The sequence below is a fragment of the Perissodus microlepis genome, chromosome 7 (genome assembly GCF_051167445.1).
Source record: "Perissodus microlepis isolate ML-2025 ecotype Zambia chromosome 7, ASM5116744v1, whole genome shotgun sequence".
Classification (NCBI taxonomy): Eukaryota; Metazoa; Chordata; class Actinopteri; order Cichliformes; family Cichlidae; genus Perissodus; species Perissodus microlepis.
In genome coordinates this window covers 17,878,295-17,899,758 of record NC_140467.1, presented here as the reverse complement: position 1 = coordinate 17,899,758, position 21,464 = coordinate 17,878,295, and the positions used below count along the sequence as shown (strand labels likewise).

Genomic DNA, 21,464 nt, shown 5'->3' with positions numbered 1-21,464 from the left:
CACCGTAAGATACCCCAGCACTGGTACTATCCGATGATTCTGTCACTTTGGGCATCAGTGGGACAGGTAATGAACGACGAGTATCGAACCCCGTCCAGCAGGTGGCGCTGCTGCGCTAGTGAACTGTGTGAAAACCAACATAAAAGAAGATCATATGAGTCGATGAATAACTGTAAACTGTTTTGTACAGTCACTGAATTTTGGTATTATACTGGTATTCGTTTATATGTTGCACATTTCGATAAAAATCTGCCAATGCTGGATCAAAATTAATTAGTCAGCGGTTCATTTTAAACTTACTTCGTGTCCTTTTGGAAACTGTCTGCAGAAACGTCGGTACTCTCATAGTGAGGGTCGCAGTTACTTACCTATTCTTACCCGAGGAATAACGAAGATGGGAACAGCGCTGATTTATGATGACGAGATGACCAAGTACAAACTGCTCTGGGTTGAGTGAGTAGTAAATCCATGTTTACGTTTATAAATATAACGTGACTAATAAGAAAAGTCTTCAAATGTCTTTTCTGCAAATGTCCAACCTCATTTGGGTGTAGCTTAGCATGTCTAAAGTATATCAAGGAGTAAATATTTCATATTGTAATTTCACTGAACGGGTAACTTCATCAAATAAGTTATTAGTTTTCTCCCATTACTGGACACTGGCTAAAATGTGTGATCTGTCAGAAGTCATGGGAACCTAAGTTGTTCCTTGTTGCTGGCACGGTTAGTTAGAGAAGACACTCGGTTTGGTTATTACGGTTGCACTTTGCTCGGTCACGTTTAGTCAGGTCAGGGATTTCAGTGTTACACCCACCCGGCCCGCTATAGCTGCTACACCACCTGTTTAAAAACGTTGCGAAATAGTTTTTGTTTTCTTTTGGACTGATTGAGGTCTACATATGGTTTAACTTTCGCAGTTAAAAAATGAGTAAATGCAATTGTGATATGTATTATGTTTGTGACTCTTAGATGCCAAAATGTGCCGAAAATACTCTAAAGTTTAAGACTCATGCTTTTATTTTGGAAAGACAACGAGCTTTGACCGCCAGCTTTTGTCTATTTGCAGTTCTACTGCTGAAATAAGTCTTTGTCTGAACCGTGCTGTGTTGCTGGGTTTATTCTCTTTGTTTTTGGCTGCTCTCTTTAGGGGTCGCCACATCTCCCTCAATTTCACCCTATCCTAGCAACCTCCTCTGATATACCAACCCTTTACATGTCCTCCTTCTATGAACATCTGAATTAACATCTTCAGCTCTGTCATCATCAAAGGCAGGTCTCACTACCATCTTGTAAACCTTCCCTTTCACTCTTGCTGCAATTCTTTTGCCACAAATCACCCCTGACATTCATCTGCACCCTCTCCACCTGTGTGCACTCTCTTCTTCACCTCTCTCCTGCACAGTCTGTTGCTTTGGTTATCTCCTTTACAAAGTCATATTTAGCAAATTGCTGTTTTCCATATCTAACTTCTACAGAGGTCATTTGGCATGTCTCACTGTGTCTTTTATATATTTCTTATGTTTTTATATAAGAGCTGAAAGAAATAGAATAGTAAAATGGATGGTTTATTTTCTAATTAACAAATATTCATTAAGGTGTGTAATGTTTTCCTGCAGTCCAACTTGTAAGATTGAGGTGCCTGAGCGTCTGACTGTGAGTCATGAGACTTTGGTCAGGACTGGCCTGGCTGATCGCTGCGTCTCCGTACCTGTCCGTGAGGCCACGGATGCAGAAATTCTTCTGGCTCACAGGTCATCTTATCTAACTCTTGTCATGAAGGTATGATATAGTTTAGATATTTATTTCAGTTCACTGAGCTGTGTTTACTTTGCTCCTCTCAACAGTGAGGAATACCTGGAGGCGGTGAAGAAGACTCCTTACATGAGTCTGGAGGACCTTATGGAGTTCACTCGTCAGTACGGTGATGTCTACTTCCACCCAGTAAGTCTCCCGCTTAACAGCTGAGCAAAGGAACAGAAAATCTGTATCTGACATCCTCTTCTGTATGTCATTTACCGTCCTAGAACATCTACCACTGTGCCAAGCTTGCTGCTGGTGCTGCGCTGCAGCTGGTAGACAGTGTTATGACAGGGAAGGTGAGGAATGGCATGGCTTTAGTCAGGTGAGGCTGAGATACAGCAGTTCTGATATGCACTCATGGCTTGTTTTAGTATTAGTGCCTTTGTTTTGTCCATTATTGATGAGTTAATAGGAATGTAAATATCAAGTCTTTACATTTAAATTCATATTTTTACTAGTTTGTTAGTAACTAACTTTTTAGTAGTTAATGGGCAAAGTGGGCAACAACAAGTGTAAAAATCTTCTTTTTTACATAACTGCTTCTTTTTTATTATTAATAGACCACCAGGACACCACAGTATGCGCAGTGCTGCTAATGGTTTCTGTGTGTTCAACAATGTGGCTATAGCGGCTCAATATGCTAAGCAGAAATATGGAGTCCAAAGGTAATGTGACTTTTAGTATTTATGCTTATTCTGGCAACCATTAACGATCCACAAATCCACAGCTGTATGTATTTACCTCAGATTTTGTCTTCAGGGTGTTGATAGTTGACTGGGATATACATCACGGTCAGGGGGTGCAGTATTGCTTTGAGGATGATCCCAGGTGAGTCTTTGATAAAGGAGAAGCAGATGTTGTCTGCTTGCGTTTCAAATTCTGCTCACTGTGTTTGTTGTTTTCCTTTTCACAGCGTGCTCTACTTCTCTTGGCACCGCTATGAGCATCAGAAATTCTGGCCTCATCTGAGAGATTCTGACTACGACATTGTTGGCAAAGAGAAAGGGGCAGGATTCAATATAAATGTACCATGGAACAAGGTCAGAAATACTGCACACTTATGGTTTCATTATGGGGTTTTTTTCTTGCTTTATCTTAAGCCTAGTTCAAATTTGTCTACGGTGTCACATAATGCCACAGTTTTTACCTCCACCAGTGAGGTTATGTTTGTGGTAGTGTGTACATGCATGCTATTTGCTTTCCTGATTGTGTGTGTACAAGCTGTATGTGTGTTTTATTCTTTTACTGAAAAGACCTCATCATGATATTTCAGGTGGGCATGGAAAATGGTGACTATCTGTCAGTCTTCTGTCACGTTCTTCTGCCAGTTGCATATGAGGTGAGCCATTCCAAAAATTAAATTTTCCTACCTAAAGGCAGGTGATCTATAAAATGTTTGGTTTAAGCATACAACTGTTTTTGATAGTTTTGCCCAGACTTAGTCTTGGTGTGTGCGGGATTTGACTCAGCCATCGGTGACCCAGAGGTATGACATATTTATTAATGTCATTGTCTAATTACATGCATGCACTATAAACCTCTGCATCCACTCGCTTACTGTTATACTTATTTTTAGGGTGAGATGTGTGCCACTCCAGATGTCTTTGCCCATCTGACTCACCTGCTGATGAACCTAGCAGGAGGAAAACTGTGTGCTGTGCTGGAGGTCAGGCCGCCCAGCCTATATGGCTAAAATATGGAAACAAGAAAACAGCCTGTTAATGTTCTGTTGTCTGGGAACTTGTGTTTTTGTGTTTTCCAGGGGGGATACAACTTGACTTCCCTCGTCCAATCTGTGTGTCAGACAGTCCAGACATTGCTTGGAGATCCTGTGCCGAGACCTGCAAGCCTCAAAAGTCCCTGTATAAGGTGTGCATCACAATCAGTCAAATTTGTGTCTCCAAGTTTGTGTGTTTTATAACTGCAGCAATTTAATTCTTCTTTTTCAGTGCACTTGAATCTCTTCAGTGTGTCCGATCAGCTCATAAGGCCTACTGGTCGTGCCTCAAACATGCAGGTAACCATAACAGAGCCTTTAGCAGAGCCGTTAGGGGACCTGAGGCTGCAGGAGTCTGATAACCTCATTTCTTTCTAACTTGTTTCCATCCTCAGTCAAACTGAGTGATGTAGCATCACTTAGCTGAGGGTTTGCTAGCTGTATTTCACGTTTACTTCTGTTTGAACTTTTCATCACTATAAAAGACACGGTCTCAAAACAGTTACTCCCTTCTTCAGCGGATCTGCCCGCCTCCACCATCAGCACCAAACGGATTAAATTAGGAGAAGGAGAAGAAACGACAGAGAAGGGAGGAGAAGAAGCAAAGGACGCAGAGGAAAAGGTGTGGCCTGAGCCTCCAAAACGTGTCACTCCTCCAGTATGTGCTGCTTTAGTGCTCCCTGATGACGTGGCTTGCCCGGAGGGATGCGAACGCTTCAGCTTCTCAGAGGATCTTGACCCACTCTTAGCCAGCAAGTTAAGGTATGGATAAGTGGTTTGTTGTGGCTCATTTCAGTTCATGGTTTTCACCGTAACTGGGTTTGAAATCTTTTTTTTTTTCTCTAAAACAAGAGAGAGTTTCCTCAGAGACGCAGATGACAGTACTGCTTTTATAACCCTCTCCAGTCTTATAGCCCTGACAGAGAAAATGGAGAAGAATGAGGTAAAGCCACAATGTTGTTTGTTTCTTTTATGTGAGTGCTATTATGATATCATGTCTTGTAAATACAGTTTGTGCTTTGCTGAGCTGCCTACACGATATAATTTTAATTCCCGGCTCTCAGATCTGCAGTGGCCTTGCACTGGTCCCTGATGTCACCAAGGCGATGACAAGCATTGTCCAGCACGTTACAACTGTTCTCAGCAACCGGTATAACAACCTCGACTTAATCAAATCTTACACCTTCTGCTTTTTTTAAATGTCAGCTAGTGATTAAAAATGATTAGAACTATTCCTACAGGAAACACACACAGAATATGCTTGGTCACTTTGCAAAGGAAATGCAGTCTAAACTATTGTAGCTCAGATTTGCACCTACAGCAAATTTAGAATCACCACTTAACCTAACTCCATGCATGTCTTTGGTCTGTGGGAGTTATTTGGAACTAATATTTTTATGTACTTTTTGGTTAAATAATCTAAATAAAATATCATTATCTTTCTCGTGTTGTGAACAAGTGAAGTCATTTTATTTATACAGACAGATTTTAGGACGTAACTGCAAAATTAGTAAAAAATATCACTTGGAAGTGAAGATATTTGCAAAGCACAACTATGCCACAACTACAGAGGTGCAAGTTAACATGATAAATATAGCCTACTAAATATACCGCTGGAGTGCGCTTGTATATTGAAGTTTTATTAGCAAGATTGCAATCTGCTTTGTTAAAACTTGTCTTTATATATGCAGCGTTTTGGTCGTCTGTGTGGGTGACTGGAATGTCCCAAGCCATATTACAGAAGACAGGCGAGTATCATTTATGCTCTCTGTTTTAGTCTTAGTAAAACCAAACTATAAGGCACAATTGATACAATAAAACACACTATTTGTCCATAACGCGAGGACAGCATGCTGAAAAAATCTTTCTGTTTTCAGGGAAACACTTGTGGTGCAGGTGGGCAGTGCACAGACTGAGGAACAGAGCTGCAAATATTACATTCGTGTGTGTCTGAAGAAGGTACTGCTGCTTACTTTGTAATCACATTTAATATTTGCCAGAAATATACACTCACACATCTCGCTAGTCAGCATTAGAGCTCCCTTTTCTTTAAAACTGCATCATTAAATATTCAGAGTTTCCGAATTATTACACAGTTGCTAAGGATTTCTGGACAGAAACCTTTATGATACAGCTCTTAAAGGCGACTGAGATGTATTTTTCTGCATAGACAATTTGAGTAGTTTTTTTTTTTTTTGCTTTTGTTTTTTAAATGTGTTTAAATGCATTTGTTTGTTCACCCACAGGGCTGCAGTGACACATCAGGGTTCACACAGGCTGTGTTTGGCATCCTCCTGCCCCTTGGGTATGAATATGACCCCAGTCTTGTTGTGTTGGTTCGAATGCCAGATAGTGGAGTCAGTGACAGTTTGTGGCAACAACTAATTGGCCTACTGCAGAGCTTTGCACTTGGACATACACTGGTGGTACTGCAGGTAAGAGTGCTGGGGAAGATTTCATAGAGGCACACTAGATGTCTTCAACAATGTAGAGCTGCCAGGCAGGAGCTCTGGAGATATATGGTTGGATGGATGTAGTGAAGGAGTCTTTGATGAAGGTAGTGGAGGATATACAAAGTGTTGGTGTGACAAAAGAGGATGCTAGGGATAGGGTGATATGGAGGCAGACGATCTACTCTGACAACCCCTAAAGGGAGCAGCTGAAAGAAGAAGACATTAGATGTCCTCTAATTTTGCTATATTGTGAAACCTTAAGAAGCATTTTAAGAGGAGTTGGCAGCATGTTTGCATACTTAGTGTTCAGTATTAATTCATTTACTTTTTAATTTCAGGAGGAGGAGAAGGCGCTTATCGGACTCACAGCATCCTCCCTCCTCGGTAACCCAGCCGCCTCGCTGAAGCAACTTCAAGCCCCGCTAACAGAAGACATGGAGGCCATAGAGAGGCTGAGACACAGGCTGCAGGCAGACTGGAAATTCCTTCAGACCACAGGTGAGTGCAGCAGCATCACATTTGAAATCAACATAAATATCCACAGATCTTAGAATAACTTCTACTGTATTAACGGGACTTTCTGTCTTCTAAAAACAGCACCACAAACTCAAAGAAGTGATGAACACTGAGGATGGAGGGTGTCATGGACTTTTTGATACTTTATTTTTGGTAAATTATGACAGCAGTTGTCCTGCTGCTTAGAAATTATGCATGTGTTATAATATTCATTCAAGCAATATCACAATCAACGCAAGCTTTTGCCGTCTCATAAAAAAAATCTATTCAATGACTTAAACAGTGTTTAAGTTATTTGGTAAGCTGGATTAACCTGTACTGTGGCATCAGCGTATGAGCGTTATCAGCCTTGTTGACTAAACAAAGATGATGACGTTTACAGATCTCCAGCTGACATTTATCTCTTTTGTCACAACAGTTTTCTGCTGGTTACATTTAGATTTTTTGAATTTTCATTTCTTTTAACAGGAAGTTCCACTTGGATCAAAATCAGTTTCACAGGAGACCTAGCCAAGTGCGAAGAGCTACAAGCTAATGAATTTTACAGCAATATAAACATTATTTAAGCAATCACTGATCAAAATAGTTATACTTTCTTTTTTTTTTTTTTTGTGCCATTCACATGATTGAATAGTTGACTGATTTCTGCTGTAAATTGAAATCTTGTGTCTTGTATAGCACACGTCATGTAATTTAACATGAAGTTTTCATAAGCAACTTTGATATTCTCTGTAATAAATGTTACATTTGTAAAAGAAAATAATGGCTGCCAAATAGTTGCTTTGTTTTTTTGTTTTTGTACTTTTTTGCCCCAAGGTATCAGTGGTTTGAACATCGGCATTGTATTGCTATCTTTCCTCGCAGAGGTGTTGTTGACCACCAGGGAAGCTGTTTGAGTAGGCTTGCATGTTCACTCTCAACCTTTGAGGGCACATTTAACAGTTTCAAGTAAGGAGACCTCTTTTCTGCTGGCCTATATGTGTTGGCCCTGCAGTCCACTGGTGACAGGTCCAGGGTGTAGCCCTCTATTGCTGGGTTATAGCTGGGAAAGATGTCAGCCTCCTCATGATCCAGAGTTAGATAAGAATACAAATAGATGGGTAAGCTGATAGATAAATCACACTAACTATACAGTTCAAAGGTTTGGCATTGATCATAGAAAGGCAGATCTTATATATTGTATTTTAATGTAATTTTTCACCACATTTTACAAGCATAAATCTAGAATCTAACTTTTTATATTTATTTTATGCTTATGTGTCTCCCCGTTCCTTTTTTCCTGTTGTAACAGCTGTGGAAGGTGATGTTTTAGGTGATGTTCTGAAATGATCTCTGCATATCTTTGAATTCAGAGATCACCACAATTCTTTGTAAGCCATGTTTCTTGTGAGACTCACACCAGAAGACTTTTGAGCCTCTCATCATGTGAGATAGAAATGGGTGACGCACACGTTGCTTCCCAATCCGACCTGCGGGTGGCGCTGTTGGAGAACCGGCGAAGCAATGAAGGTTTTACTCACACGTGAATCAGTGGTTTGTGTAGATGCCCACCAACCGCCGCTCCTGCTGTTGTTTGCCTGTCTATTGTCACTGTGATTGGACCGTTTTCCTGTGCCTGAACGCAGCACAGGGAGGAGTGAGCCTTATTAACGGAGCACTGTGAGAGGGAGAGAGAGGGAGCTTAGGTACACAGAGACACACAAACATGTCCGGGGCTCCGACCGTGTCTACGAACCCTCAGACCGCAAAAATGAAAAAGGACGAGTCCTTTCTCGGGAAATTAGGAGGAACCCTGGTCCGGAAGAAAAAGTCCAAAGAAGGTGGGCCATTCGAAGTTTTGTTTTTCTTATTTTTGTTTTACATGATGGAAGATCCCCATTTTTCTTTTTCCTGCTCGTGTTTCTGTCCATGGTGCTGCAGTCTGCGCTATGGAAATATTCTCCTGTGGGCATCACTGGCAGCTGATTCACTGACTGTTCGCATGACTTCTAACAAGAGGTGTTTAGTGTTGCTTTAACCCGACTCGTGCTTCTTGTTCCCCTTGTTTATTGTAGCCAGTTGATAAATTCACTGATTTTAAGTTTAAACTGTGTTATTGTAGTTCAGATACAGTTAAAGACGTATACACGAGTCAAGGAAACCCAATTTATTTGTGATGAAGAGTGACACAAAGCTTCGCAGCAAGTCCACGGGTTTGGCACATGAGGCAAGTACATATAAATAGATCGCACACTAGACCGGAATCCAGGTTTATGAAAATAAACATGAGTATCATTGCTATTCTAGCAGGACTAGTCACAATTATCAACTGTTTTGTGCTCTCCCACAACAGTCCCTGAGGCAGCTGTGAAATTTAACGCCTGTGTGTGCATTACAGTGTTTGTGCTTTCTATGTGTGCTCTCCAGCCATGTGTTTGTAATCTCCACTCAAGGGCGGTCGCCAGAAGGCACACGGAGGCATTTTAATGGGTTAGGAGTCCCATTTAAAAGGGTATTTAAGACCCTCAAACCACTTTAATTTGCTTAAATATGCATAAAATGGAGCACATGGTGTCACTGTAAATACACGGAAAATAGTTCACAAAATAATAATTCACAGAAAATAGATTACGCGTTAGATCTTCAGTAAATTGTCTTATTTATTACTTGTCAAGACATTTGATTAAGCAAAAATGTCCAAAACCTATGTAGATCTGTTGTCTTAAATCAGATTCATGCGATTTTAGATGGAACACGTTTGCATTTTTTTATGTTTGGTTAGACACTTTCTGCATCTTTCTTTATAACGCCCGTCCTAATAGTGGAGTAACTATTAGTTACAGTCTCAATGTACTGTATTTCATTGCTTACTTTTCACAACAAATAAAACGGTAAGTTTTAAGGAGGTTAAAAAAGAAAAAAGAAATGTGCTGATGACTACTGAGGGAGTTAATTAGATGATAACTGAGAGGTGGAGTCCTGTGAATTACAGTAATAGTCCTGCTGTTTGAACTTGAGGTTAAAGCTTCAGCATATTCTGCTTCACTGAGCTAGATTTGCTGTCCATCAGTATAACTTGCACAACCAAGCAAGCATTTCTCACAAGTAATTTATATATTACTTTGTTTTTGGTTTTCAGAGTCATACTGCTCAGATTTCATGGTTGTAGAGCTGTGCCATTCCTGATTTTTAGCATCCATAGGAGATTGGTAAAGAGTAAAGAGAAAGCTGCAAAGCAATGTGACAGTTAACTTATAAAAGCTCCAGAACCTTCACATTAATTTCACCAACACGCAGCTCTCATTGCTACATGTGATGACTATTTCAGATGTGGACAGCCAATCCAATAAAGCCACAGAACCAGTGCCTGCGGTTCTTGCAGCTTGTGAGAGCGCAGTGCCCCTGTGTGGTCAGTGGGTATTAAAGCTCACATAAAACGCAGTTCTGTACAATGGAGACAGTCATAGTGACGTTTGAAGGGAATATCAGTATAACAAAAGAAAGGCATGTGAAGTTTGTGTTGCTAATGGAGCGCAGCGTGTAACTGGGGCTTCTGTTACTTGCGGGTGTGACGCTTTATCTCCCTTAAAGAAAACGCCCAGCAGACTAGTTGTTGCTGGAAAAATGCTTCACTTCTGATAAATAATTAGCGATGGGAGTTTGCACTCCTCAGCACCGCTTCCTCTTACTCAATTAAAAGATGTTGCTTAAGGCGATGTAATGCAACGTGTACTGTAAATAAAAAAAATTGGGGGAAAAAACAGAGAGAGAGATGGTGCTTCTATAACACAATATAAAGTTGTTGTTGTCGTTGTTGTTGTTTTTTTAATTTTGATGGGAGTGGTCTGTTCCAGGATCAGATTTAGCTGCATGAAAATGTGTATTTATATGTGTACCATTGAACTCATTGGCACACATATAAATACATTTATATTTGTAGCAACATGCTAAATGACTGTGTTTTTAGGGAAGTGCACTACATTTTATTTGCAGTAAGCTCCGTGCGTTTTAGTTTTACAGTTCATGGTTTTAAAGATTTCCATTTGAGTTATCCCAATCAGGTAAAAATTGCATTGTAAGCCTCAACCTATCCTTAACCTCAAACAGGTCACTGTGGATGTGATGTATTTAAGAGCTAAATACTATGCTTTGCACCACCATCACCAAAGCACCAATTTAGGGAATGTTATTTTGGAATAATCGAAGTCCTTCCCTTCAAAAGAGTTTAGAGACTTGAAGAATCAATCCCAGGGTGTTGTATGTGGATAGTTAATATTGGCTCATGTTCCTGCATTTCTGGAGCTGGTCTCACACGGAACAAGTGTGTCTTTTTTCCTTGATAAGCTGACAGGAAGTCTGCTTTTCACTGACAAGGCATAAGGCATGTTGTAACAATGATAGTTAAGTGAATAGGGAATGAGAAGACTGTGTCACATCCTTGTTGTTGTAGGATGGATGCTGACAACAGTAAGTGATCAGTGTTTCTTACCAATGTGTTTCAATTTTCTTTATTTCCTCTTTTTTTAATTTTTTATAAGCACATTTTTTATAATGTATATTTATATATTTTTAAAGTGCAGCTTATATAAAACTGCTAAACACAGAATATATTTAGCATAATGTTGATTTGCTTTTAGAAATATCATTATATTTGCTATTTAAAAGTTTAGCTTCCACAAAATGTATTTTATGTTTCAAGCAGTTGTGCAAGTACTTGATCAGGGTGACTCGTTCCTGTAGATCCTGTTGCATAAAGACTTGAAAGATACAGCAAAAAAAAAAAAAAAAAAAAAAAAAATTGTATTTATAAGTTTCTTAATAGGAGCTTTTGCAAAATGTCGTTCAACAGTGCACAGCTAGTACCAACATGGGGATTGTTAAAGTAATTCAAGCACTACAGTACTCATTGGAGAGTGCTGAAAATGTCATTTTCTTCTATAAAAGTGGCTCGTTAATATTGTCTCATTTGCTACATTCACTAAGAGTTGGCAGATGTATGCTTCTGCTAATATGTTGTTCCTGAAAAATTATCCTGGATTAAATAGCTTTGGACTTCCTTTTACCTTTTGACCTTTTCTTTAATTAGAAAAAGAACACGCTAACATCCTTATAGCAGGAGAGAAAATTAATAGAACAGCTCAGGAGGAGCAAGAAGAGGTATATGCAAGTGTAGACAGAGTAAATACAAGTAAATAAAACGTGTAGTTTATTGAGCTAAATAGTTGAAATTGTCATCCTTAATATCCATAGAAAGAACCCACTGAAGCGAGCTCAGTGTGATCTCCTTGCTGCTGTTACTCACTGGTGTCTGTGCTGTTGTAAATAACCAGAGCTATATTTAAGGCCCAGTCTGTCCTCTCCATACTGCCGCATTATTTATATCTTTCCCCTGTGAGTCAGTAGAACTCCAACCCCCCTCAGGGAGTTGTGGAGCCACACAAGTCAATTTCAGTCTGCTTTACGCTGTTATTTTTGATGCAGGCTGGTTATCCATATAACAGCTTTTTGTTTTCTTTTAATTTAAAGCAAAAGAAATTTGACCATGTGCTTCTGCTGATTTGAGTGATCACTGTTCCCTGTTTGCATGGCGGTTTGCAGTATAGCAGATTTTTTTCTCGAATACGTCCAGTGAAGCTGGCGTAAGATAAATGTTCTTGACTGCAGGCTTTGTTTGTATTGAATTAGTGTACTGTTAACAGACAGTCACTGCCTGATTGATAATCTCCTACATTACAACAGGCTCCGAATGAGCCTGAGAATGGAGCCCTGAAACCAGTGTACTAGTCCTTATGTTGTTGTGAAAAGATTAGACTGTAACTAGTAACCTTTAGTTACTGACCAGTAGACATAAAACATTTTAGAAAATGCTCTTTTAAAGTGTTTAAACACTATGCTGCAGTTATAATACAGGTTGCAGGTTACAGTAAATTAGTGATTGTAATACCTCATCGGTCATCTTTTGTCTTTGTCCACGGTTTAATATCCCAGTGGCAGCCAGTGTGTCGGGATGATGTGGTGGGTTTAGGTCCACTGTGGTGTCTTTTTTTCTGTCCCACACGCACACGCACACACACACAGACGGACATTACGTTCAGCCTCTCCTGTAACTGGACCGCATAGGTGGGGTGGAGGGTTGTGACAGAAATACACGTGATGACGCCCCTGACGCTCAGCTGCACCGACTGCAATTCACACACACACACACAAACACACACTTATATACACAAACGCTGCGCACACATACACTCCTGATTTTTCTACCTTCCCTCACTGCCATTCGGACCAAATCTGTTGATTTCTTGATTTGTTGTGAGGACATGGCGGGCCTCCTGTGTGGGACCAAGAGGAAGCAACAAGGTAATGTGAATTTCATGCTGGAGTTTAGGGAAGTTGGATGTGGAAAAGGGGAACCAGAACCTGTTACCTTAGTGCAGTGTTGGTTTAAATGCAGCAGCGTGCTGTTTCGGTTGTTACAAGTATTTTTACTTTTCTGTATAGATCTGCTGCAGTAATTGAGTTATCTTTAATAATCTGACCATTTTAAACAGAGATTTTCTTTTTTTGGTGTGACTGTAAAGCACCAAAGCTGTACCCAAAAGCAGCAGCAATGGAGCCAGATGGACACGAAAGGAGGAAGTAGCACAATTATGATAAAATGCAGCAAAGCAGTTCTGTAATTACAAAGCAAACTGCTGATCTGCAGAGAGATTCAGCCTTTTATCCAGTTATCGGCTCTTATGAGAAGGCTGAATCAGATAATAAAGCTGCAAGGACCCTCCCTCCTGGGCTAATTGTGTTTATCCTCCCTTCACTCATGCTTTGAAGTTGTCATTTTGTTCAGATTGTAGCACGCTGCTGCACATTTTGTTTAATTTTATTCTCAATTTGAGAAATTTGTTCAATGCTTTTAATATGAAAACCTTAAAGGGCAGACAGGTTTTTTTCTGTTCTCATGTTTTCCTCAGCCATCCTGAGCTGCTTTATAAACAGTGAGTCGGTGAGGTGACAGATTTGAGACCACTGATTGTGGTCCTGCCTTTTGCGGGGTTTAGAAAGTGAAATTGCAGGAAGATAAAAAGCAATGTGGCCATTAGGGCTAAAAAGCCTTTAAATCCCTGGAGAATCACAGTAGCCGGGAGTGAAAGAATCTTAGAAGAAATTGATTTTATTAAAAGCTAGACTCAAAGTGTGTGTTATTTATAAGTGTTGGAGTCCCTGCTTGTTTTAATTAGCTGGAGTGATCAATTTTCCCCAACCCAATTTAAAAAAAAAAAAAAAAAAAAAAAAACGCAACAGCTTACTCTAAAATTAAGATGTAAAGTAGGGGTTCTAGCTTTTTCCTAATGAATAAAAGTACAAAGAGTAAAAATGAGAAAGTTACAGATGTGTGACACCTGTGCCACCAGCTCCAAGTCAAATCAATTTCAATATTTGAAACCAAGAAAACGTCCTGTGCGCGCAATTCTTTCAAAGCTTCTTACGAAATGGCGAGGATAAGATTGAAGGAATAGTCTGTCTGTAAATTCATATATTGTTCTTTCATCAAATCTCAAACTGTCAAAAAAAATCTAATGTTTAAAAGTGGTAAGTCAAAACTGTGTGGAAGTGAAACTATTGCCTAGACGAATGAACAGATCATTAGAGGGGCGGAGCACGCCCAGCAAATAGAGACCAAACTGGCACCACGCTTTCCCCATGAATTTTTGTGGTGATCCAGGATTACTGGGTTACTACTTACCGGTAACCCTGACAAGTCTTTGCTTTCTGCTCTCTCATTCGCTCCTCCTTTTCTTTCTCTCCCAGAGTCTTTGCACGTCTCATTGTCTGTCGGTCTACCTTCTGTACTGTCTGTTTGCCAGAACGTTTTACAGGTTTTACAGTTTTTTGTGTGTTGTTCTTTTTCAATAAGTGAGTGATCTCCATGAGGAGGGAAAGAATGCCATCAATGCCCCCTTGCTTCCCTCAGGCACAGACATCCATCCAGAAGATACACTGCTGGGTATGTACATAATAACCACATGCAATCACCGCTAATAATATAATATATGACGTAACCTTTATTTGGTAAATGGACTGGTTCTTATATAGCATTATATAGCACATCCATTCACACAAGCACTTCTAAGCTTAAGTGCTAAGTATCTAACATTCATACTCCAATGGATGCATCGGAGAGCAACATGGGGTTAGTATCTTGCCCAAGGATATTTGGCATGCAGACTGGAGCAGCGGGATCGAACCACCAACCTTCTGGTTAGTGGCTGATCTGCTCTGCCACCTGAGCTACAGCCACTCCATTTGTGTTCATTTCTGACTTAATCTTACTTCAGTGCATTTTGTTTTTGCTGCTGGGTGTCAGAGGTTACTGGGGTTACAAACCATAATATGAATATGTTGACACATGTTGACTAATGGGGAGTTTGACAGTGAAGCAGCAGGAAATGAAAGTGGGTGGAGTGGAAACGCCTTTGTCTTCACTGTGAATCACTGTTGACAGGAGTGTGAGGGTGAACACTGTATATTCAATTTTTGTGGCTTGAAGTTTGTACTTGCCTACAATTGAAAAGCTGTTAAAACATTTAAAGTTGGAAAGAAGAAAAATTATATATGCTAGTATAAACAATTATTTTATTTTCCACAGAGGAAAATGCTGAGAGGATCATGTTGGACCCAACATCAAGGGAAAATCCTAAATTTAAAGATCTCTTAAAGGTAGATTTGGTTTAACCTTCTGTGCATAAGCATCTCTGCATTGATTCAGTGCAATCAGAACAATGACAAAATCATGCGAGAAGAACAAGGGTACAGGAAGTGTTCAAAGTTCGATTGTATTCTGATGTGCATCCAGGTCCTGATCGACTGGATCAACAGTGAGTTGGAGGAAGAGAGGATCATAGTCAAGGACCTAGAGGAGGACTGTTATGATGGACAAGTACTCCAGAAGTTATTTGGTGAGAGTGATTCCTCTCAAAATCACTGATCATGATTTACAATATTTGCAGTCTTAGAAAATATGAAATAAATGCGCTCTGTCAGCACTGAGTGTATTGAAGATGCAACGTTTAATCATAAACTTTCATCTAACATGAAACTTACAACAGCACAACATTAATGCTAGAACAAGCTGCACTAACACAAACAAAATATATCACAATGATGGATGGTGTAATTGGCTGGTTGTTGCAATCTGTTGCTTTAGTTAAACTATGCATTTTCAATAAACCAAACATTGGTTATATTCAAGAGTTTCCTATTGCATGATGATTTCTTACTGAGCTGTACTTTATTGAAGTAGTACTGCAGTGTTATCTTCTAATAGTGACAGTATAAATTTGGGGCAACTGCTAATGTGATTTAGCGCTATATAAATAAAACTGAATTGAATAAAAAAAAAAAAAAAAGCTGAATTAATACCCACTAAAGTTATATTATCCTGGTTGAGCATTGAGCATGAATGTTGTTCAGTTCAGTTCAATTTAATTTAATTTATACAGCGCCAACTCACAACAACAGTTGCCTTAAGGTGCTTTTTATTGCAATGTAAAGACTACAATAATACAGAGAAAAACAAAGGAAACCCCAATAGCCCGCTATGAGCAAGCATTTTGGCGACAATGGCAAAGAAAAACTCCCTTTTAAGAGGAAGACAGCTCTGCCAGAAACAGGCTCAGGAGGGGCAGCCATCTCCTGCCACTGGTTGGAGGTGAGGGGAGGAAGACAGGACAAAGACACACTGTGGAAGACAGATTACTAACAACTGATGATTAAAGTGTAGTAACTAGTGTGTAAAGATATAATGGGTGAGAGAGGGGAAAAAAGATGAGTGAGGAAGAAACATTCAGTGCATCATGGGAAGTCCCCAGCAACCGTGGCCTAATTCAGTGTAACTAAGGGAGCATTCATCGTCACCTGATTCAGACCTAACTATAAGCTTTATCAAAAAGGAAAGTTTTAAAGCCTAATCTTAAAAGTAGAAAGGGTGTCTGTCTCCTGTATCTAAACTAGGAGCTGGTTCCACAAAAGAGGGGCCTGACGGCTGAAGGCTCTGCCTCCTATTCTACACTTAAATACTCTAGGAACTACAAGTACGCCTGCAGGCTATGAGCAAAGTCTTCTATTGGGGTGAAATGATACCCTGTGGTCTTTAAGATAAGATGAGGTCTGATTATTTTTATGTTGTTATTATGTGTTGAGAAGTATTAGAAATTCAATTCAGGATTCTGCTTGTGAAAACATTTTTGTGAACACTTTATAAACATTAACATCTCTAGATTTACACTATAGAAAAATACATGTTTAATATACTGTGTTAACAACATTAACATTCCTTTGTTGCCTGAAATGTGTCTTCTTCATTGTGCTGCAGTGTCTAGTAAGGTATTTGGATCCCCCTTGTGACTGGATTCTGTCATTACAGTATAAAACTGTCAAACACTAACAAATCAGCATTTCAACTAATTGTATAACAGTTACAATATCTATCTATCTATCTATATATTAGGGGTGCAACGATACACAAAATTCACGGTTCGGTTCAATACTTTGGTGTCACGGTTCGATATTTTTTTCGATACAAAAAATGTTTATGCCTTTTTAATTTGTCATTTATTAAAATTATAAATATATATTTTAACTCAAAAGTACAGTTTTTAAATTTAATGTTGCTGAAACAACAAAGTAATAAAAAAAATCTATCTGATCAAGAAATCACTCATCTTTGGAAAAGAGAGTTTGTTACAGAGAAATATCTCTTTCCAAAATAAAAGCTATACTATACGCTTCTTCTGGGGTATACTCTCAGCAGCATATTAAACATATCAGGTCCCCATAAGGAGAATCATGTGCTAACGGCTGTCTAAATGACTCGGGTAAAGTTTGTAGCATGCGTGCTTGTTGTTTTTGTCTGCTTCCACTTGTCTTTGCACTAGGATGATGTCGGGGTAAATGTGCAGTCATATTCGTGCTGTCAGCGTTAATCTCGTTAAAATGACGTCAACGCCACAACACGGAAAATCTCCGTTAACGAGCTACCGCGGATCGCCCCGTGCGTGGGGCTGGACGGCGTCAACACGTTAACGAGCAAACTGCGCTAACGCACTAGTTCCCACTAATGTAATTGAGCATTGCGTGGCACATCCGACATACTGTTTTACTTTTGTCCATGACGCGCTTACCTTCAGGGTCATGCTTCACATGAAAACCAAGATAGTTCCAAAGGCCAGATCTGAATGAGGGTGGGGGAGGTTCAATTTGCCATGTTGCAACGAGCTTAACGTCTGTCTCGCTAGCTTGCGCTGCGCTCAGTGGATCTGCGCTCGACAGTGCAGCCTAGGCAGCCTAGGCGGATAAGTCGAACGCAGATCCACTGAGCGCTCAACACAGACAGCATCGTCAGAAGAAAAGTTGATAAAATAAATTAAAAAATTTTGTATTGTTCATACATATGCGTACCAAACCGAAAGCACTGTATCAAACGATTCAATATCGATGTGAGTATTGTTGCACCCCTACTACCTACTATCTATCTATCTAGATAGAAGCAGTTCATACAAAATGCATACATAATTGCATATGTTCCTGAAGTGTTAAGAACAACAGGTAAAATGCACAGCAAGAAAATATTTTCTGTGAATTTTGATGTGAGATTTCTTGCATTTAGTTTTCACGCTCCTTTGTCACTTTTGGTCTTTGTGAAAATTTAGCCTCACAGAGTTAGTCTGCATTTATAGATCCACATTGTTGTGTGCAAAGGATATTTCTGTCTATTTATTTCATTTTTTTTTAACTAGACCTAATCTGTTAGCTTCTAATTTTTCGATGCTTTCTTACTTTTCTCTATGTGGTAAAACACAACTTTTTCCTGTTTTTGCGACAGAAAAGTTGTCAGGCAGAAAGCTGAACGTGGCGGAGGTGACGCAGTCAGAAATTGGCCAGAAACAGAAGCTTCAGACGGTGTTAGAAGCTGTCAACGATGTGCTGAGGCCTCATGGCTGGACCGTTGAGTGGAGTGTAGACTGTGAGTTTTTGTGCTGACTTCAGTGATATGCTGCTTCCTCAATTATGTATTGCATAAATTACAGAACTCTTAAGGAACATAGAAAACATCTGAAGCATTAGAGGTTGATATATTTGGAATTTTCATCATCTTTCATCAGATTCTCACTTCCTAACAAAAATCTTTCAACTGCATCCATCTTAAGATACGATAATCACCATGAGTCATCATCATCATTAGGATTTTATTCTCAGACTTTGAAAGGCTTCTGTCAGAGCCACAGAAGAGATTGTAAAATCTGAATAATACTCCTCCTCACAAGAGACAATATGTGAGTCCATCAGCACTTTTAGTTTGTGTTGTTAACGATGACTTTACTACACAAGTCGTGCTTTATCCTTTGTCAGCTGCAGGTTTTTGGTGTTTCTTTTTGAAAAGTGGTGTTTTTTCAAAAGTTTCGAAAATTGTTCACATTTTTATGTGAACTCGCTCTTTGAAAGAGGGTTTAATCTTCACTTTATTTATTTTTACAGCTATCCACTCAAAGAACCTGGTGGCTATCATCTATCTTTTGGTGGCTCTCGCTATGCACTTCCAGGCCCCAATCAGGCTGCCCGAGCACGTCTCCGTACAGGTGGTGGTGGTCAAGGTAAAGTCTCCCATCAGTTTCCCTACATCTGTGTCCCTCCCTGAGCCTGGTTTCTTCCTGTTAAAAGGGAGTTTTTCCTTCCCTCTGTTGCCAAGTGCTTGCTAATGGGGTTCTCTTTCTCTTTGTATTATTGTAGGGTCTTTATGTTACAGTATAAAGCATCTTGAGGTGGCCATTGTGATTTGGTGCTATATAAATAAAATTGAATTACACTAAATTGAGTTACAACCAAAATAAGAGGAAATGGAAACAAGTAGAGATTTGTTTGTAAAATCACAAATACATCATTAGAAATTGCTTTGATGGTATCTTACATCAACTAAAGAGCTGTGTAAAAACACAAATAGCCAAGACCAATCCAAAATATGATACAATGAGGCATGTGACAGCTGTTTCTATTTCTCTTCATCTTTCTGTCTTTTTTTTTTTTTTACTGTCCACGTGATTATCATAATGGTGTATCATCAAATGTATTTATTCTCTCATGTAATAACGTAATCAGTAGAATTTATCGCATGTCTGTGCAGAAACGAGAAGGCATCCTACAGACAGCTCTAATGACCAAGGAGCTGACGAGCACCACAGAGTAAGAGCTGATTCTTAGTAGTTATGCTTTTAAGTATTACTAGCATCTGATGCATTGCATCATAACTGGAGGCTAGAAAACGTGGTGCACAGAGAAAAAGAATTGTTGTTGATATTTTCTTCTCATTTTTTGTTTTTCAGAATGATGATGGGAAGATTTGGTGAGCTTCTGAACACATCTCTTTAACACTGTGGAAATACTGAACTTCATTTATTTAGCATTTATTATTTTTGTTAAAACAATCATTATCTTGTGAAAATGTTCAATTATTTTTATAAATGAAATATTAATAGCTCAGTAAAGACTTAGCCTGGCTCCAGCCTTTACCTCAGGGGTGGGGAACTCCAGGCCTCAAGGGCTGGTGTCCTGCAGGTTTTAGATATCACCCTGGGTCAGCACACCTGAATCAAATGACTAGTTCATTACCAGGCCTCTGGAGAACTTCAAGACATGACGATGAGGTAATTTAGCCATTTAAATCAGCTGTGTTGGATCAAGGACACATCTAAAACCTGCAGGAAACCGTCCCTTTAGGCCTGGAGTTCTCCCACCCCTGCTTTACCTAATGGAAATCATACTATATGAGAGTCATAAACAAGCATGTTTTAGTTTGCTTTCAAGGAGGCAGGCTTATATTTTTTTGAAACTGGTTTTGAGTAATAGTTCTCCAGGCTTTCTGGGTGTCTTTCAAGGTTTTTCTTTGGACACTGGCTGCTGTTTCACTCATTTGTAGTCCAGACGTAACCAGTTTGAGGTCGCTGTAGATCAGCAGGTAGAGCAGGTCCTCTACTAATTAGAAGGTTAGTGGTTCGAGTCTGCATGCCAAATATCCTTAGGCAAAATACTAACCCCAAGTTGCTCTCTGATGCATCCATCAGTGTGTTAGATGAAAAGCACCTAGACATAGAAAAAAGGTCTTGAGTGAACGAGGCATGTTGTATAGAGTTCTCAGATATAGTAACAAACGCTATATAGGAACCAGTCCTTTTACCAATTTCAGAGGAATGTATTTGTTCTTTTTAGTGAATAAAAAAACAAGTACATTAGTTAATATTAGTTATTTAAGACAAACAGATGAATCATTCAAGTTTTTTTTTTTTTAAAAAAGGCACCTAACTAAGGGATGAGCTAGTGGTGTGTCTACACATATCAGACAACTCAGCAAAGAAACTATTTTAAATTTTATCTTTAGGCAAATTTTTGCTAGCAGCCTGTTACATAAACACATAATACAAAATAATATTCTTGGACCAACAATGTGTTTCCAAAAGAGCCATTAACTGAAAACATGACATATCTGAAGTTTAAAAAAAACTGTTCAGAAACTGGAAATGAGGAGGACAAGAGGAGAAATGACAGGCCTAAAAATGATCTACAGGAGATAAACATGACTGAAAGTCATTTCCTTTAGAAATGGCAAAAATCCAGCAAAGACCTTAGCGATGCATCTGGACTTTCAGTTGATCCCTCTGCTGTTCACTGAAGCCTTCTAAAATGGTCTGAAACAGAGGGGTGGCTGTCAAGAAGCCATTCAAGAAGCGAAACAGAGATAAAAGGCTGAGGTATGCCAGATGACACAACTACTGGACTGAAAATCAGAGGATATCGGTCTTATGGAGTGATCATTTCAAATATGTAATTTTTGGTAAGATTATCATCACTATATGCGGAGGAAGTCAGGAGAGAGGTAAAACAGTGAGTGTCTACAGACATGTGACAGTGGAACATCAGATTTTGATTCACAATGCGGTAGCATTTGTAAAGTTTCT

The 21,464-nt window shown here is 39.4% G+C and overlaps 2 protein-coding genes and 1 long non-coding RNA gene across 4 annotated transcripts in view; 2 read left to right on the top strand and 1 right to left on the bottom strand.

The window, feature by feature from the left end:
* The first annotated feature begins 120 nt into the window (after positions 1–120).
* On the top strand, positions 121–7,249 carry hdac10 (histone deacetylase 10). Its single transcript, XM_084933918.1, has 20 exons — positions 121–453; positions 1,617–1,751; positions 1,845–1,941; positions 2,025–2,122; positions 2,361–2,465; positions 2,560–2,628; positions 2,714–2,840; positions 3,074–3,139; positions 3,227–3,286; positions 3,377–3,466; positions 3,563–3,669; positions 3,750–3,817; positions 4,036–4,279; positions 4,370–4,460; positions 4,582–4,667; positions 5,209–5,265; positions 5,395–5,476; positions 5,764–5,952; positions 6,309–6,468; positions 6,568–7,249. The coding sequence occupies exons 1-20, from the start codon at positions 395–397 to the stop codon at positions 6,597–6,599; spliced, it is 2,022 nt and encodes a 673-aa protein (XP_084790044.1). The 5' UTR covers positions 121–394; the 3' UTR covers positions 6,600–7,249.
* Positions 7,250–7,969: 720 nt separating this feature from the next.
* parvb (parvin, beta) overlaps positions 7,970–21,464 on the top strand; it is a 17,832-nt gene continuing 4,337 nt past the window's right edge. The window contains exons 1-8 of one of the 2 annotated variants that reach the window (XM_084933920.1): positions 7,970–8,306; positions 14,375–14,464; positions 15,107–15,177; positions 15,314–15,416; positions 18,341–18,481; positions 18,994–19,109; positions 19,637–19,695; positions 19,836–19,855. In XM_084933920.1, the coding sequence (XP_084790046.1) occupies positions 8,192–8,306; positions 14,375–14,464; positions 15,107–15,177; positions 15,314–15,416; positions 18,341–18,481; positions 18,994–19,109; positions 19,637–19,695; positions 19,836–19,855 (715 nt within the window). In that variant the 5' untranslated portion in view covers positions 7,970–8,191. Of the gene's footprint in view, positions 8,307–12,487; positions 12,823–14,374; positions 14,465–15,106; positions 15,178–15,313; positions 15,417–18,340; positions 18,482–18,993; positions 19,110–19,636; positions 19,696–19,835; positions 19,856–21,464 lie in introns of those variants that run through there. The other variant, XM_084933921.1, reaches the window with a different exon arrangement.
* LOC146382918 (uncharacterized) overlaps positions 18,340–21,464 on the bottom strand; it is an 11,034-nt gene continuing 7,909 nt past the window's right edge. Inside the window, exon 2 of the long non-coding RNA XR_014800699.1 lies at positions 18,340–20,592. This is a non-coding gene — a long non-coding RNA (uncharacterized LOC146382918). The remainder of the gene's footprint in view (positions 20,593–21,464) is intronic.